Raw genomic sequence first — 15,382 nt, 5'->3', positions numbered from 1 at the left:
CTGCGGAGTACTTTATACCCGCTTACTCAGATATTTGCACCCCAGACATGACAGATCTCAAGCAAGGCGTGCCGATTCCCCCCTCAACCCCCCCCCCCCAAAGGGGTTTATGGTACCTAGATCGATAATTTAGTCACGATCTATTCATTTCTCTTAGGTAATATTATTGACTTTTATTCAATTATTAGTTGGGGTATGGGGAATATTGACATTTAAATATACAAACTTGATATGTACGTGTGTGTATGTGATCTGAGGTTTGGTGGGGATTATTTATTAGGGTTGTGATTTGATGGACATGGGGGTGATTGGTATGTGAATAGATGTTTGTTCATTGCTGGTATATTATTGGAGAGATGAAGAGTGTAATACAATGATTATGTAGATGGTCTTCGTATATCTCTATGAGTGGCAGCCATCAATCATAACCCGCCAAGGAACTATTTCTGAGTCTGAGAATGTGGCTTGGTATGTGTTGGTGGCGTAGCTGAAGTGTTTGAACTTCAGACAGGTAAGGAGCACAGTAACTTTATCGCATCAATAGTGTTCGGAGTTATTTAATCCCCGTGGTTTCATTGTGTACAGTAAATACGTAATACCTCGTTCATTCAGTACTGTCATGATAATAATGAAAAATTCCGAAACTCCATAGTTTGGGAATTATATATGCACATGTAAAATATGAACCAAAAATCATCTCTCGCTATGCATCGTGTTGCGTGATCATCTCACATCACAAAAAGCAAATTGGTATCTACCGGGCAATCAGTTAGTCAATGTCCGTCCTCGGAGGAACTAGTGATGCATTGCACCTACCTAATGGATGACTGCAGCTCAGCTGCGGCTTCTGGGAATACTTCCCCTCCAGTTCATTGCGAATCGAGTTCAACAATTGCAGGTAGCTTTGGTTGGGTCGTTGCTGCAAGGTCTTAATGAATGCCCAGCTCAGGGCTCCCCGGGCTTCACCGTCTTGGAATGTGTCCGCACTGTAGATAAATGGTAAGTAGGTGAGCTAGAATCGAATAGGATAGGTAGGGCTACTTACGAGGTTTGGGTGTCCTTGGAGCCGGAGAACATGACCACATCGGCGGGCGAGGTCTTTGTCATGACGGTCCGTTGGCGCGCGGTGTCACCATTGGCGGCCTTCTTGAAAAAGCCGATAGCAGTTTGCGCGACACTGCTGAGATCGCCTTTTCCGTAGGAGTTGATGGCACTGAATAGGTCCATCGCTGCTTCCTTGGCCAGGTTGGGTTCCTTCAGAATACCTTGCGTGGAATAGACATAGGGGAGATCGAGAGCGGTTCCAGAGTGGCAAGAGTCGAAAATGGCGGTTAGACGGACACCGGGGCGTAGTGGACGAACCCTGAACCATCAGTATCGACAAGGAAATAGATCACAAAGGGTGACTTACATGATGGCGTGCATGTCATCGTCCACGATATGTCCTGCGGTGCGGTAGTCGAGCGGGTAGATAACATCATCGTAGCCTGAGATGTCAGTTACAGTCTTCTGGAGTTGTTTGGGTGCATCGTACCATCTTCCTCGTCACCATCAAGATCGGGTGTACGACCACCGTGTCCCGAAAAGTGGATAAATAGAGAGTCGTTGGGCTGCGCGTCCTTCACCAGCCATTGCATAGCCCTCAGGATGTTGGCCTTGTTCGGTATACTCATCGGGTTCTTCTGATCATCCGTGAGGATGACCATGTCTTCCCTGCGATATCCGTACTTCTGGTTCAAAAACGTCGACATGTTGGTAACATCGTTGATACACCCGCGCAGCTGGTTCGGCTGCCCGATGTAATTGATACCGATTAGGAGGGCTTTACGCCGACCGGTACAGTTGGAATACTGGAAGCGGTAATTGGATGGAGCGCCCCTGCCAAAGTGCTGCGAATCCTGAGGCGGGCGGGGAGGGAGGTTCTGACCCCATGACGGCGAGTGGTCTACATGAAGTTAATATGGGGTGAGTCGCATATTGTTAAGGAAGAGCTCTCTTACTGTGATAAGACCGTTGATGAGGTGAGGACGACTGAGGGGGCGGCGTAGGGGTATGGTGCTGGCCGTAGTAAGGGGAAGGTGCCGGAGACGGGTAACTACCAGGAGGAGGATAGTAGTGAGACGGCGGGGGGCCGGGGGGCGGTGAGTAATGAGAAGTCGGAGGCGGGCCTGGGGGAGGTTGGTATTGCGCGTTGGATGAGTATCTGGAGAGGCCGGTTAGGAGGTAATTCGCGCATAGTGCTCCTGAAAAGCTTACGGGTAAGGATAGGATGATGGCGGGGGTTGTCCCCACGATTGTTGCCGAGGGTAGTCACCAGACCAACCCTGGTGGGAGTGGTGGTAGTACATCAATTACGGCGTGGGAGATGAAACGGACGGGCGAGGGAAAGTGTGCCGTGAGCGGGGGAGTCGCAATAGCAATCAAATATAACTTCAGCGAAGACCGAGCGTGGTATCAGAGTAAGCGACGAGGGGAAGTGGTGGTCTGTGTGTTTGTGCGGAGATACAGAGATTCGGTTGGGAAACAGTGGGGGATCTATCGAGAACCAGTCCACCGGGTGTACGCTGAAGAACTTGGGGCAGAATCCTGGACTAGTCTGGAAATATGAAGAGCACGCGAGGATCCCGGATGACTCTATTGCAAGAAAAGAAAAGAAAAGGAAAGGGGAGCGAAGGGGAGAAAAACGGTGAACGGGTGGGATTTAAAGCAGGATGAATTGGATTTCCTGGCCCGTCACAGGGCTGGCTGATGGCCCGTTCTCCACTGCCGGGGTCGAGTAGTGATTGGCTCGGTGATGGCTGTGTGGGTCGTGCACGAGGCGTAGGGCAGAAAGAAAGGTTGGAAATGGCTGTGGGAGTCGTGGCATTCGAGGGGTTCGGCTTTATCGGCATCTCCTTATGCCCCCCTTCTTGAGTCCTCGTAATCTGCTGCTTACAATATCCAGGAGGCTCTCGAGATGAAAGAAGGCACTTAGCCTCCATTCTGGATGTTTCGATGCACGCACACACAGTCACCACACTCTCCTCATCTTCTTCATCTTTTTGAGGTCGTTTCACCTGACCAACCACCTGGTCGGTTTCGTTGCCGATCCCTCACAAATTTAACGTGACTGAAGGCAGAAATACTAAAACCTAGTAATCATATGGGCCCTCTTACGTTGCCCTGGGCCCGATAAGGAACCCGCCAGGACGAATCTGCGGTCACAGCTCATCGTCTTCCATGGAACCACCGCCTCCAGGTCCTCCCCGCTTGTCCATTCGGGGCAACTTTCCGGAATGTTCGCTGCAGCCCTCTTTTAGGCACCAGCCAATCCCCTTGAAATGTCGCCCAGCAAGTTTGCCCGCCAATGCTGGCCATGCTGGGCGGTGTCTCCCTACATGCGCTGCTGATAGGTCTGCACTGCCCCCCCCCCCCAGGCTATGTAGTGTTTGCAAGCGGGTAGGGCGATCAATAAATGTGCTGTGCAAACTTGGCCGGGCGTTGAAGATCTGGGGTCACCTGGGCAAACGCGACCAATCCATTCGAGCGAAAATTGGGGCACTGGAGTGGCGCGGGGCATTAGTGTGAAGTAGATATGCAGAGTACTAAGTAGTCAGTAACTAAGTATCTTTGCATCGTCATCATCATCATCTTCAACTGCTATGGCTGCACTACTACCGATTCTTTCGGTCGGTCTTTCAGTTAGTTCTGCAGGATCATCCTAATCGGTGAGTTGTGGTGGTTGGACAAGCATGGTTTTATACATCTCTGCACCACAGTTATGCTCTGGCGGTGTCACCTGACGCCAGAGGATGCTGTCATCCGGACATGACACTCGTCAAGTCTGCATATCCCTGGCATCCTGGTGTCGCCAGTTTACGCAATCCTCACCACGGGTAGAGTACAGTCAGCTTGGCACCGCACAACCTTGAGTACCTTTGAACTGCTCACATGCGTCCCTTTTATTCTTCTGCTTGTCTCTTGGGGCATGCTCTCTTTCCCAGCAATATGAGCCAGGAGCTCTGTTAGCCGTGTCGAAGCAATTCAGCCATCATGCATTCAACAGAGCACTAGGTGTGTAAACCTAACAGCGATACATGAGGTCGAGCCCCGCCAAATGAATTCTATCGCCAAGGCAAATGGTGTCTTAACCCGACGTCAGTACTATCGGACCAAGGAAAACTATCCCCTACGGAGCCTTTAAATAACCTGGTCGGCCTACAACTCATCGACACGCTGACTGTTGCTCTCTCTCAGCCTAACTGACCTTGACTCCGCACCTTGATCATCGGCTAGCCTTGCCTCTCGTGACCGCATCTTGGCGCTTGACCACAATCAGCATGGCGTGCGCCCTTTACAGCAACAACAACAGTCATCAAACGGAGCAAGCAGCAGCAATGCTCACCTCATTCGCCCGGACTTCCATGGATCCAGGATCCATGAGGTCCGCATGCACTGTGCCATCCCTTGGCCGGCCGATATGCGCACCCTCGGCCCCTCCAAGTCAAGTCTTGCGATCAGCGAGCATCGTGAGATTGTGCTTTGCGGAATAAGCCGCAGCGATCGTCCATGATGACGGCAGCAATGTATAGATCACAATCACCCCCGCAGTCACAGAGAAAACAAAGAAACATGGCAAGTGCTTATCTTGACCGGCATATATCCTATTGGCAGCACAACATGCCACGGACCAGGCGTTGTCGCACGTTTGGGGCAATCGGCAAGGCTGTTAGCAAGCAAGCAAGTGCTGCCGCATCATCTCGACCACAAGTGCTTACCCATCAAGGGTCCAGAACACCATCATTCCCTGCTTGTTTGATGTGGTCCAAACGTGCAGCTCAGGGCTCCGTGCGTTCTCCCTTGAGGGTGCTCGGTACCTGTTTCAGGCTATCCGGGCCTGTTACGCAGATTCGAGGCAGTGCAAGCGGGGTTGATGCATGCCACGGGATGCCCCGGCCTTATCACCAGAATAGCACCGGGAGCCTGCTCCCAGTATGACAACGGCCATTGGAGAGACAATTGACGCTCTGATCATCGCAAAGTGGGATTGGAGGAGGATCAGGAGTTTGCTGATGAGTGAAGGATCTTCGTACGGAAATGCAGGATGACCCTGACGTAGCTCCGAAATACGGTTATCACCCGACCACGATGACCAATGGCCCCTATGCGCGATATACCCACCGGTGGTTGCCGACGGGGTAATGGAAGGAAGGGGCCGCACTAGTTTGAGAGAATGATTAGATATCACCGCAGCCTCACGGTCGTTACCAGCCTGAGGCATCAGTTAATAAACCGATTCAGCCGCAAAGCGTTGCAACTCGCCACCGTTGGGTCTTTGCCATTTGATTTGAGAGGGGGGGGGGAGGTTTTCATTTCAGCCTTCATATTTCAGCCTCCTCTTTGCAGACTAATTTAGCTCAAGGTTTCGTGTTGAGATTCCTAACCCACCGAAGAAGGGAATTCCGTGACCGGGTTGGGCGATCGGGAGATGGGAGGCACGCGGCTCCGCAGGTGACTTGAGATGGAGGCTTTTGAGGCTGCGAATGATGGCAGCCGCGCAGGTCCGATGGGATGATGGCATTTTACCCAAAACCAGTTAGTCTAGTAAGTAGTAGTACACAGCTAGTACTCCGTTAGTAGTCCCCAGTCGTCCCCAGTCACTTCCAGCCCGCCGCCTCCCTTGCGTAACTTCCTTCGCCTTCCAATCCCCTTCAATCATCAGGGTTCCTTTAATTATTACTACGCCTTGGCCACGGCTGCGTCTCCATCCGGCTGGGCAGTTGAGCCTCCAAATATTTTTTTTTGTTTTTATTTTTTGTTTTGTTTTTGTTTACTGCCTGTCTGGCTTGGCCTCTCTTGAGAATCTGGTCCGATTGCCAACTCCGAAGGGGGGCAAAAAGAGGTGTGCCGTTTCTACGGTCGGTCATTGCTAAAATTAGCGTGGGACCAGCTGGTAGAAGTAGTAATAGTAGGAAGTGAGTGGTAGTGGTGGTAGTGGTGGTAGTGGTGGTAGCAGTAACAAATGCCACTGCCTAAACAGTGGCAGTCAAGTAAGTCAGTCAGTCAGTCGCACGGCTCACTCGAATGCAGCCTTGCCCAGGTTGTCCCCTGGTAGTCTAACGCGCCGAAAAAGAACTTTCATTCCCACTCTGAGGCTCTCCCTTCCCCCATTTCCAAAACTAATCGTCTCATCACTCCCCGTTTTGGGTTTACCGCTTGACCGCCCCTCTCCTCGTCAAGCTAGCTGAAAGTGAGTCGCTGCTGATGCCTGTCTCGCGGATTGTCGCACTGTGCCGCTTGGACTATCTCCCACGGAATAGCTACTAGGCTTATGAGTGATCCATTCCTTCTCCTGCCTCCCAGTATGCTCCCGCGTCCCTTAGGCCAATGATATTGCTTCTCGGACCCAATATCCCACTTTTCTTCCATTCTTTCGCCCCTCCGGCGTATCCCATGTAAAGCTTACTCTGGGACAACAGAGCCGCATCATGAAGGCTACTAGTTAAACCATGGCAGCTGTTCAACAGCTCCCCTATCCAGTCGCGTCCATGTGTCCAGTGCATGGCTGTTTGTTGTCTAAAGTGTTGTCCCACTAAACCTTATTTCTCTTTTTTGCTCAATGTGGATCGCTGTATTACCTACCAACACTCTCTGTATACTATCTCGCCGCCTCTGATCAACAGTGAATACAAGTACCAACATTCACGTTCGGGCACTAACATCTCACTGATCGACTGACATTGTGTTTAACCATACGTGGGCTCATCCGCGCCATTATTTCTGTCGATTCTTACATTCTCGCCGATATCATTGTCTCGTCGATGGTATAAGTGCGGTGTGGCAGTGCGCGCATCCTTTCCCTCTTCCTCCTCCTTTCCCTTCTCCGTTCTCCATATATGGTGTGCAGCTCTGCCATTCGCCATGGTCACATCTGGAATGGTCAGAAATTTGGACTGCATCCCTTATGATGTATTCTACCAAGTGGCCTCTACCCTCGACTGTCACGACCTCATTCATCTTAGCCGCGTTAACCGAGCATTAAATCATTTGGTGCAAAATGAATCAATTGCGCGTAAAACGATTCAAGTAAGTGGCATCGCAGTGTTTGTGATTTGGGGTTTGTCCTGACTGTTCTAGAATGATTTACTGCACACAAAGGAAGGACAAGAGGCAGACCAGGCCAAGACTGGATATCGCAGAGCTCTTGGGCGCCTATTCGACATCAAGGAATCAGTCGCAACGGCACAGCCGTACTCTGCTTCTATTCTGGCTTATGCGAGCTCCTTCATCTACAGTGAAGGCTGTCTCAGCTACATCTACAATGATGAAATCCGCGTCCTAGATGTGCACGGTGCCGGCCAAGTTGAGCAGGTGCTGAACATCCACAATGTTCTATCCCGGGCCATCCACGGGTGCAACCCACAGACAGATATGTTCCAGGTCTGCCTCATGTACTACAGTAACTGGGTTCTGGCATTCACAGTGGAGTTTGTAGACAGGCCTGAAGCTTGGCTTCTGGTAGTGGACATGCGCCGCAAAGTGAACAACAAGAAATGTGGTCGGCTACGTCTCCTGACAAGGCTCCAACACACACGACGATTATTCGTTCGACACAATGGCTCCTATCTATACTATGGGACGCACACCGCAGTGGGTGATCGTGGCTATTCACAATGGGCGATTCATTGTGCGGATCTCAAGATAAGCCAGCACCTGACGGAAAAGCCAACCGTGCTGGAAAATTTCGCCGGCAGCGAGATTGGTCAGACCGTATGCTTTGAAGTTCATCAGGACCACCTCTACGCAGTGTCGACACTCGTGGACTTTGAAGCGGAGGAGGTCGATTGGACTTCGTACTACGTGTGGCTTTGCATTCCCCCCAAATCTAACGCTGCCAAACGATTCATCACGCCCAACCGTACTTGGCGTCGTCAGCATCGTGAAGGCCCGATCAATGACACCTGGTCAGATCTCACGCTGCGTCAGGATGAGGCAACCAAGCGACTGATGATTCTCGAATGCCGCCGGGAATGGCGCGATGGTCGGAGTGAAAATGCACGCACATATTACATGCAGCCTTTGCCGTCCCCAGCCGAAGCCACTCAGAATAAACAGCAAGGCTTGGATTCCACACCCAACGCAACGCCCGTCACCCTCCCTGACGAACCTCTCACCAGAACCCTCGACTCCACCAGCAAACCCAATTACGAACCCCCGCGTAAGCGTCTCCGCCGACATTTCCACCAGGAATACGCACACGGTGCTGAACCGGCCCAACGACATGACTACATTCTTGCCAAAACCAAGTTCCGCAGCTACAACCTCTCCGCTTCGACGTTTGTCGATCTGGTCAATGACCCCTCCCCGGACACGCCCGGCAGCTTCATCCCGCATGACCGACTCCGTGTGCGCACGGTATCACGCAAACGCAAATGTCCCATTGACGAGAACGGGGACGAAGGCGAACCGGGCCTGCTCTTCCGTCCCGAACTCAGCGATGCAGATGGCCAGCCGATTGAGCACAGCGAAGAACGCTACGCCTCACGCGGGGTCCGTCTGTGGCCTCCCGACAACGCCCCGCGGGAATTAACTCAGCTGCTCTGCCCATCGAAGCGCTGTGGCCCCGTTCAGGCAGCCGCCGACGAACGGTCCCTCGTGTACTCGGTCGATCAGGATGGCCTGGAAGGGACCGGACATCAGGCGATCGTGCTGATCAATTTCGACCCGTCGCTACGCCTGCCCGGCTTACAGAGCATGAATCTCACCCGTGGTGGAGCAGGTGCCCTACCAGCGGACGAGCGCGATGCCCCAGTGGCCATGGAGCGACCGGCCATCGGAGATATCGGACGCGAACGAGTAGGCGTGCACACCTGTATCGGCAGTCGAAAGGCGAACCAGCCGGTGCCATCTGTCCGTGAGGAACAGGCCCTGTATCTTTCTATTCGACGGGGGTATTGGCTTCGGTAAGGGTGTGATGAGTTTGAGTTGAGTTGCACTGCCCTGGCACCGGACGAGGCTGTGCAAGGGTATTTTTTTAATACCGGTACGTGTGCCTAGTTAGCTAGCAAGCGGGTTTTACTCTTGTCTGAGACAGGGGTGGAAACACACACGCACCACCATCACCAAACATAACCATAATATCCTAGAATAGATGATCTAAATGATAATGAATGAAAAAATTACTATAAACTGACTAGTGTTGTGTGCGTGCGCGTATGTCATGATTATTCTTATTCTTCTCTCACATTGTAGGGTGGTTGGGGTCGTGTGTGCCGGGTGAGCTGATCGGATCGGATCGTCAGCTGTCAGCTTACTTACTATCTTCTTACTTGAACTGGTCTTATTCTGACCACTTGGCTGGAACTACTAGAGTCGTGGCATGCAATTGATTCAATTCGTACCTTCGTCTAATTTCTTGGCCAGACGGTGGAAAAAGAAAGTGGCGGCAAAGATACCTGCAGGAAGGATCCGAGTTCGAACAGACAGACAACACAACCGAAAGGATTCAAGGCCCTACTTGTTACACCTCGCACCGCTTAGTTATGAAAGACCGTTATCCATACCATTTAGAGTAAGGTAAGCACTTATCTATACCACTTCAGGTAAGCTGTACGTTGAACGAATGGGGATAAGGTATTAAGTAGTACCGGTGGGGAGTGGATATTAAACGGCTTGTCTCAGAATTCTTATGGGGTCAAATGGTGTGGATGGATCCAGTATCTATTCGATCCTAGTGCACCTCTACTACGTAGTACTATAGTGGTTCGTCATTTTACCGACGGTAAAGATCTTGTTACAGATATAGTATTAGTTAATGGGTTTCAGACTTGTGGATTTGTCAGGTAGCTTACTTTTCTGCGGAATTCTGTCCGTTGCATATTTGTTAATCGATGGAGTGTTCGGCTTGTTTACTTGTATGTCTGGCTGACTCGTATGCGTCAGGTGATTGGGGCTCCTCTCTACTTTCTGCTGCCTTCTTGGCCATTGGAGCCCGTTATGATCACTATCGTTCTTAGAGCGACTTCTCATAATTTGGTCTTGGGAACTGGCTCGCTGATACACTTGAGTGATGTCTCCTTTGTGTGAAAGTGTACTAACGAGGATGTGCATTGTTGCAGTCTGCTAGCATTCTTTACCTTTTCCTTTCCCTTTGACTCCATACCTCCTAATTCCTAGCCGTTGTCATCAGTGAAGACTGTAAGTCAATCACTCCCCAACCAACCCCCGAAGCTGGGGCAACCGCTGCTCCAACTCATTTGACCGTGCTTTCCATTTAGGGTATTCTTTGGCACCAACGCGACTAAGGCGCCACCACCCCGCAATTCCAGATCCCATGCCACAAGCCCAGGACCCCATGAACGCAATTGGGAACACGGCAGGGAACGCTCCCATCAAGAGAGCAGATCCAGCACCGCCAGCCCATGATACCACGGCAGCAGTCCAGCTTGACATGAATATTCTCGTGTGCAATTCGTCAATGGCAAACTCGAGAGTCTGTAGGCGAGACGCGCACACGAAAAGCAGCAGTCGCCGCAGGATGTCCTTTTCATTAGGGTCTGGCAGGATCATACAAGCAAGTCGGATGGTGAAGTCAGAACAGTTCCACCAGATCGGGTCGTATCTTCCCCATACTGTTTGCAGGGGCTTATAGACTAATCGCTCCGGTCTGATCAGCTCTGGTATGTGGCCTGAAGGGTAGAGGGGCGGGGTGTTGACTTACACGACTCCATTATTGCTTCATTGTCGTAAGTGACCAACCCGATCTCAACGATCCCATCTATGCTCCGGACCTTTTCCTCTCCCCAACAGACACCACCACCTTCCTCGTCAGTTATGTTGGGACCGGCGAGCTCGAAAAATGATCCATGTTGGAATTTCTGCAGGACGTTCGTTGTTCCATCCATCCAAACCGCCTCTGGCACCAAACAAACGGCAAAATGACGCATGAATCCGGGTGGTTCTGGAAGTGACTCAGTCTGGTTTCTGTTCCGGTAATTCCTGGGAAAGTCGCTTTCAATCCCTATGGCATCCTTGATTGCCTTGTAGGATCTGCCCGACTTTACTGTCACAACGAGGACGAAACGTTTGCACCAAGCATCTGTGAGAATGAGAATCGTGTCATCAAATCGAGGTCAGAGGAACATACTTCGCGCCAGTCCATCGTGATCGTGGCTGGTCTGTTGCTCGCAGGTAAACCATTGCCTGGTAGCTCTGAATGCAGCCACCACAAAGCCAAAGAGTTCCAAGGTGGCTTCCTGGACCTCTTTCATGACAGCCACCACCAGTGGACGGACCTTTGCAGCAATTTCAACCGTCCCTGCTCTTATAGCTTCCCATTTGTCTCTGAGAAGCGTCAGAAAATGTCTCCAAGCGTCTGAGCGCTGAGAGACAAACTGCCAGCACAAGGTACTGGCCTTCCCTTTCAGCCATTGAAATGCCTGTACCGGAACATTTCTGATCATGATCCATCCGACGATGATTGATAGGACAGCAGTAGACAAGAAGTTGAGAATAAGCTTGACTCCGTCAAGCTTCACTGCGCCTGCCAAGAAGATCAGAAGGAGGATTTTAGGACGTGTGTATATCCTGGTCATTTTTACTTTCTGGGTTGAACAACGACGGGTTCAGCAGGAGGTATATCGGGTGCAACTGACCGAGAAATATCAAGCGTGGGATGGAAAAGAAGAGGAGAAAATAGCATGCCTGTGGCATGAACAGGCTATATTCAAGTGCTCACTGCAGTGATGTAACTGATTGGCATTGTTCAATTGGCGTATCTCGACCACCCAGAGCCTCATCGCTTTCCTCTGAGAGTCACAGCCTTCGCCACCATCGGATCTTTCCTCGGTCTTGCCTTAACTCCGATATCCGGTCGGGGGTATTGAGTCGAGGTCATGTCGACTCATAAGATAGTAAGTATTGTTGGTCATTGAGCCCTGGGGCTCGGCGCCTACGAGCGTTTACCCAGGGACGCATCCTATCCAATCAACCCGACATATGAGGTGTAGCAGACTAGTTTCATTGGCCATGAAATCCCCCTTGGGCTGTGTCTCTGCATATCGATAAAAACTCTGTCAAGATGATTCAGTTGGTTCGGTTGATCGATTGCTTGGTCGGTTGTTGATAGTCGTCGCTCAACCGGGCCTCAAATACGCCGATGTCTGTTTTCCGGCAGCCTTCCATGTTTCCAAACGTATTGTTAGTCTTATGATGCACCTCACTTGTTATTGAGCCGTATTAATTCAATACCTCGGGTGCCGTGTTGCCGGTTACCAGCTGGCTGTATAGCTTTTCTCCATTCTACTAACCCCTGCCACCAGCACAACGAGGAAACAATACGCTAGCACAGGGGTCTCCGTACGACAACCAAAGTTATTGTTTGGATTAATTACACAAAAAAGACTTTCGTACCGGATTGCACTAATTATCTGATACTGGATACAGTAATAATTACATCGGGAATTAGGATTTTCTTCCGACTATCTCGACATTGAGCATACAATGCAACATACACAGCTGCGGCTGGCCGAAACAGGCAAGTTGGTTTATATTATTGTATGTATTTAAACTTTTTCTAAGTTTTTTTTTTTTTTTTTGGTTCATCATCCATTAGTTCTTCTGTCTTCTTTCTACCTTTCTTGGTTAAATTCATTACAAAAGTTATTTCCGTGAGTCAATGACTGGCTGCTTTCTTCCTAGACTGGAGAAAACGAATCCTTGCTATCCACACAGACATTCATATTATTTCTCTCTTTTGTTTTCTCTCTCTCTTACTTTTTTTTATTTTTCATTTTCTATTATTGAATTTTCTTTCCTTTCTTAACAATATTATCTTTCACTTAAACGCGATGGCTCAGGCGCTCTGACTCAGTCAGCACTTTCATCTTCTTCGATAATCGAATCGATGATTGAAAAAGGTAAGAGATGAGGAAGGGAAGAAAAAAAATTACTCTGCTCACGATGACATCTATGCAGCCTATCCTACACTTATTGCAGCTAAGTTGAAGCGGACAGTAGTAGATGGATTAAAAATATACTGCTAAAGAAGCAAATATGTATGATTTAAATAGACCAGACAAAAACGATATTAATCATAATCTTTCTTTCTTATCAACACCCCATTGAGGATTGATCACCGTCTTGATACACCAGCCTCCAACTAGAGGTTGCTTAAAACATAACGAGGATATATCACCTTCTCCATTTATTCAACATACATCGCCGTATCAACCCAGTAGACAGACTTTCCCAGAGAGAAAACAAACCACAGCACAACATGATATCAATATAAGTAAACTTAAAAAGCGCATAGTTTCCAAAATAAACCCCAAAGCACATCAGATACCAACTCTCTTGTTTCCAGTACACCATGCACAATGCACCATAGGTTTCCATTCCCACCTCCCCCCCACACACAACCCCCTCTCTATTGCAGGGTGACATACTCTGCAATCACCCAAGAAATTGTCCTAGAAAGATAGACAAGGATGGTAATTTCCATCATAGTATAAGATTTTAGACGCATTGGCGAAGTCGTGCACGATAGGGTCGAGGTCGTCGATTACCGTAAAACCTCGACGTTCAGCAAAAAGGGGACGGCCAGCTCTGTCTGGTAGAGAGAGGGCGACCGGCACCGGAGAAGAAGAAGGAGGTTATCGTTCTGTGGCTGCAACCGGTGTTGCGATCCGCCAGGTTGATCCTCGTCGAGTTCCATGTCGTCGTCGGACTCGCTAGCGGTGTCATCTGCATCGCTTTCGTTAGCAGTGTCGATGCGAGAAGGTGGAGCGACATTCGTGTTGTCGGTCTCGTTAGTGGTGTCGTTCGCATAGTCGGTTTCATTCGCCGTGTCGTTGGCGTATCAAGAGCCCTGACAGGAAGTCGATGCTTCTTAGCTAAGGAAATAGCATGTAAAAGAGGGATATTTTCAAGAAAGAGTGAGAAGATGCACGGCTTTGATTACATCTGCTGCAGCCCAGGTATATACCACTCTCTTGTTAGATGCTCCCAATGGTATAGCTAAGATCACCGTCCAACCCTGCCGTGGTAAAGTCTTCAAAGGTCTTGCTCAACTTGAAATTATTCCCAAGTGGAACAGTTAGCTTGGAATTCCATCTGCTCTCTGACTCCTGACTATGCTAGGAGGTTTGTGGTCTAGCCAGAAAGTTTGTTGCGTGTTTTGTCTTAGCTAACTTGGGCGCTTGTGAAGGTAGGTTCGGCCCAGGCTGTGAGATGTTGTATCAGTAGCTGGTTATTTTGGGGGAGCAGGCCGCCACAGTGTCTTCGCTTCTCTCCTTCTTCGTTAAATCATCTGTTTTCCCTCTTAATGGAAAGATTGCAGAGATCAATCGAGGAACTATATGCTGCTTGGTTTTGTCTGTCCGTTTCCGGTGAGGGTGGTGCCCGTCCCGGGAGCCAGAAACAGGTATTGTAGTATCGTTGGTAATATGGTGTGTGGCATGATCATTGGCTTTTGGGGAATATGACTCTGCGATGTGAGAGCCGGTCAAATATGTCACATTTGGCGCATCTAGACTAGAATTCTAAGCCACCAGGCTCAGAAGCGCATCCCTTGTAAGCTTGACCCCCTAGGGGCCGTCACACTGCGATTGGAAATGAGAAGAGCGTTGGTATCGGATTCATATTGCCTAGGATTGTTATATTGCGTTGGTTCAGTTGCAAGAACACCGTAAACAGACAGGATTACTACTAACCTTCTCCAGAATGGTGGGAGCCAAAGGAGCCTCTTCTAGACTGGGGAAACCGAAGCTGAGAGTTTCCACATGAACAGATGCTTATTATATAGTATATGTAACATAGTGTCCAATGTTCTGTGAAGCGTACGGAGCAGATCTTCTGGGATGTATATAGACAGCGCTTGATTCCAGATTGCTGTCCCTCGAAGACATTTTCAGCGCTCTTCCAGGTGCATCCGGCCAAGGCAGGCTTGGCCCAGTGAAGTGCGATTGCTTCTTCTTGAGATGGACAGTCCATCTTTCTGATTGTGCACAGCATCCCTGTACCAGCTGTTTTTGTCGCAAATGTGTCGGACCAGGGAATGTTCGCCTTGATGAGTATGCACCATCAGTGGGATGAATTTTGCAAGGGAAACTCCTTCTTCTTCTCTTCTTCGGCGCTTTCGCAGTTTCCAGGGCCTGAGTTCTCATAAAGGCAGAAGCCTTAATCCGTCATCTTCATTCCACTGTCACATAAGCAGATTATCATATCTCAGTTGTTCAGGACACTGGACTTTTGTCTTCCTTGTGTCCGGGGAAGACCGGGCAAATTGTCGAAAGCCATGTCAGATGGCGGGCTTGTGAGTTCCATAATAGTTTTGCGATGCCAATTTTTGGGCATTCAGAACAGGCCTACGAAATAGGTAGTTGTTCGGTATGAAGATGACGGT

The 15,382-nt window shown here is 49.7% G+C and overlaps 4 protein-coding genes across 4 annotated transcripts; 2 read left to right on the top strand and 2 right to left on the bottom strand.

The window, feature by feature from the left end:
- Positions 1–769: 769 nt before the first annotated feature.
- BO79DRAFT_134289 (caspase family protein) lies at positions 770–2,348 on the bottom strand (the record flags this gene model as incomplete). The annotated part of the gene is made up of 6 exons (XM_025678014.1): positions 770–986; positions 1,046–1,363; positions 1,412–1,487; positions 1,535–1,945; positions 2,001–2,203; positions 2,257–2,348. The coding sequence occupies 6 exons, from the start codon at positions 2,346–2,348 to the stop codon at positions 770–772; spliced, it is 1,317 nt and encodes a 438-aa protein (XP_025544965.1).
- A 2,304-nt stretch (positions 2,349–4,652) lies between these two features.
- Positions 4,653–4,982, top strand: BO79DRAFT_206020 (uncharacterized protein). Its single transcript, XM_025681893.1, has one exon. The coding sequence runs from the start codon at positions 4,660–4,662 to the stop codon at positions 4,975–4,977; it is 318 nt and encodes a 105-aa protein (XP_025544964.1). The 5' UTR covers positions 4,653–4,659; the 3' UTR covers positions 4,978–4,982.
- A 1,918-nt stretch (positions 4,983–6,900) lies between these two features.
- Positions 6,901–8,946, top strand: fbx15 (F-box domain protein; the record flags this gene model as incomplete). The annotated part of the gene is made up of 2 exons (XM_025679082.1): positions 6,901–7,065; positions 7,117–8,946. 2 exons carry the CDS (start codon positions 6,901–6,903, stop codon positions 8,944–8,946), a joined length of 1,995 nt encoding a protein of 664 aa, XP_025544963.1.
- Positions 8,947–9,751: 805 nt separating this feature from the next.
- On the bottom strand, positions 9,752–11,618 carry BO79DRAFT_241685 (uncharacterized protein; the record flags this gene model as incomplete). Its single annotated transcript, XM_025685149.1, has 5 exons — positions 11,126–11,618; positions 10,700–11,077; positions 10,202–10,610; positions 9,831–10,072; positions 9,752–9,768 (listed from the first exon to the last, which is right to left on the bottom strand). Exons 1-5 carry the CDS (start codon positions 11,571–11,573, stop codon positions 9,752–9,754), a joined length of 1,494 nt encoding a protein of 497 aa, XP_025544962.1. The 5' UTR covers positions 11,574–11,618.
- Between the last annotated feature and the right edge of the window lie 3,764 nt (positions 11,619–15,382).

Source organism: Aspergillus costaricaensis (assembly GCF_003184835.1).
Source record: "Aspergillus costaricaensis CBS 115574 unplaced genomic scaffold BO79scaffold_1, whole genome shotgun sequence".
Lineage (NCBI taxonomy): Eukaryota > Fungi > Ascomycota > Eurotiomycetes > Eurotiales > Aspergillaceae > Aspergillus > Aspergillus costaricensis.
Note: the sequence above shows the minus strand (reverse complement) of the source record. Positions and strands in the feature narration are given on the sequence as shown.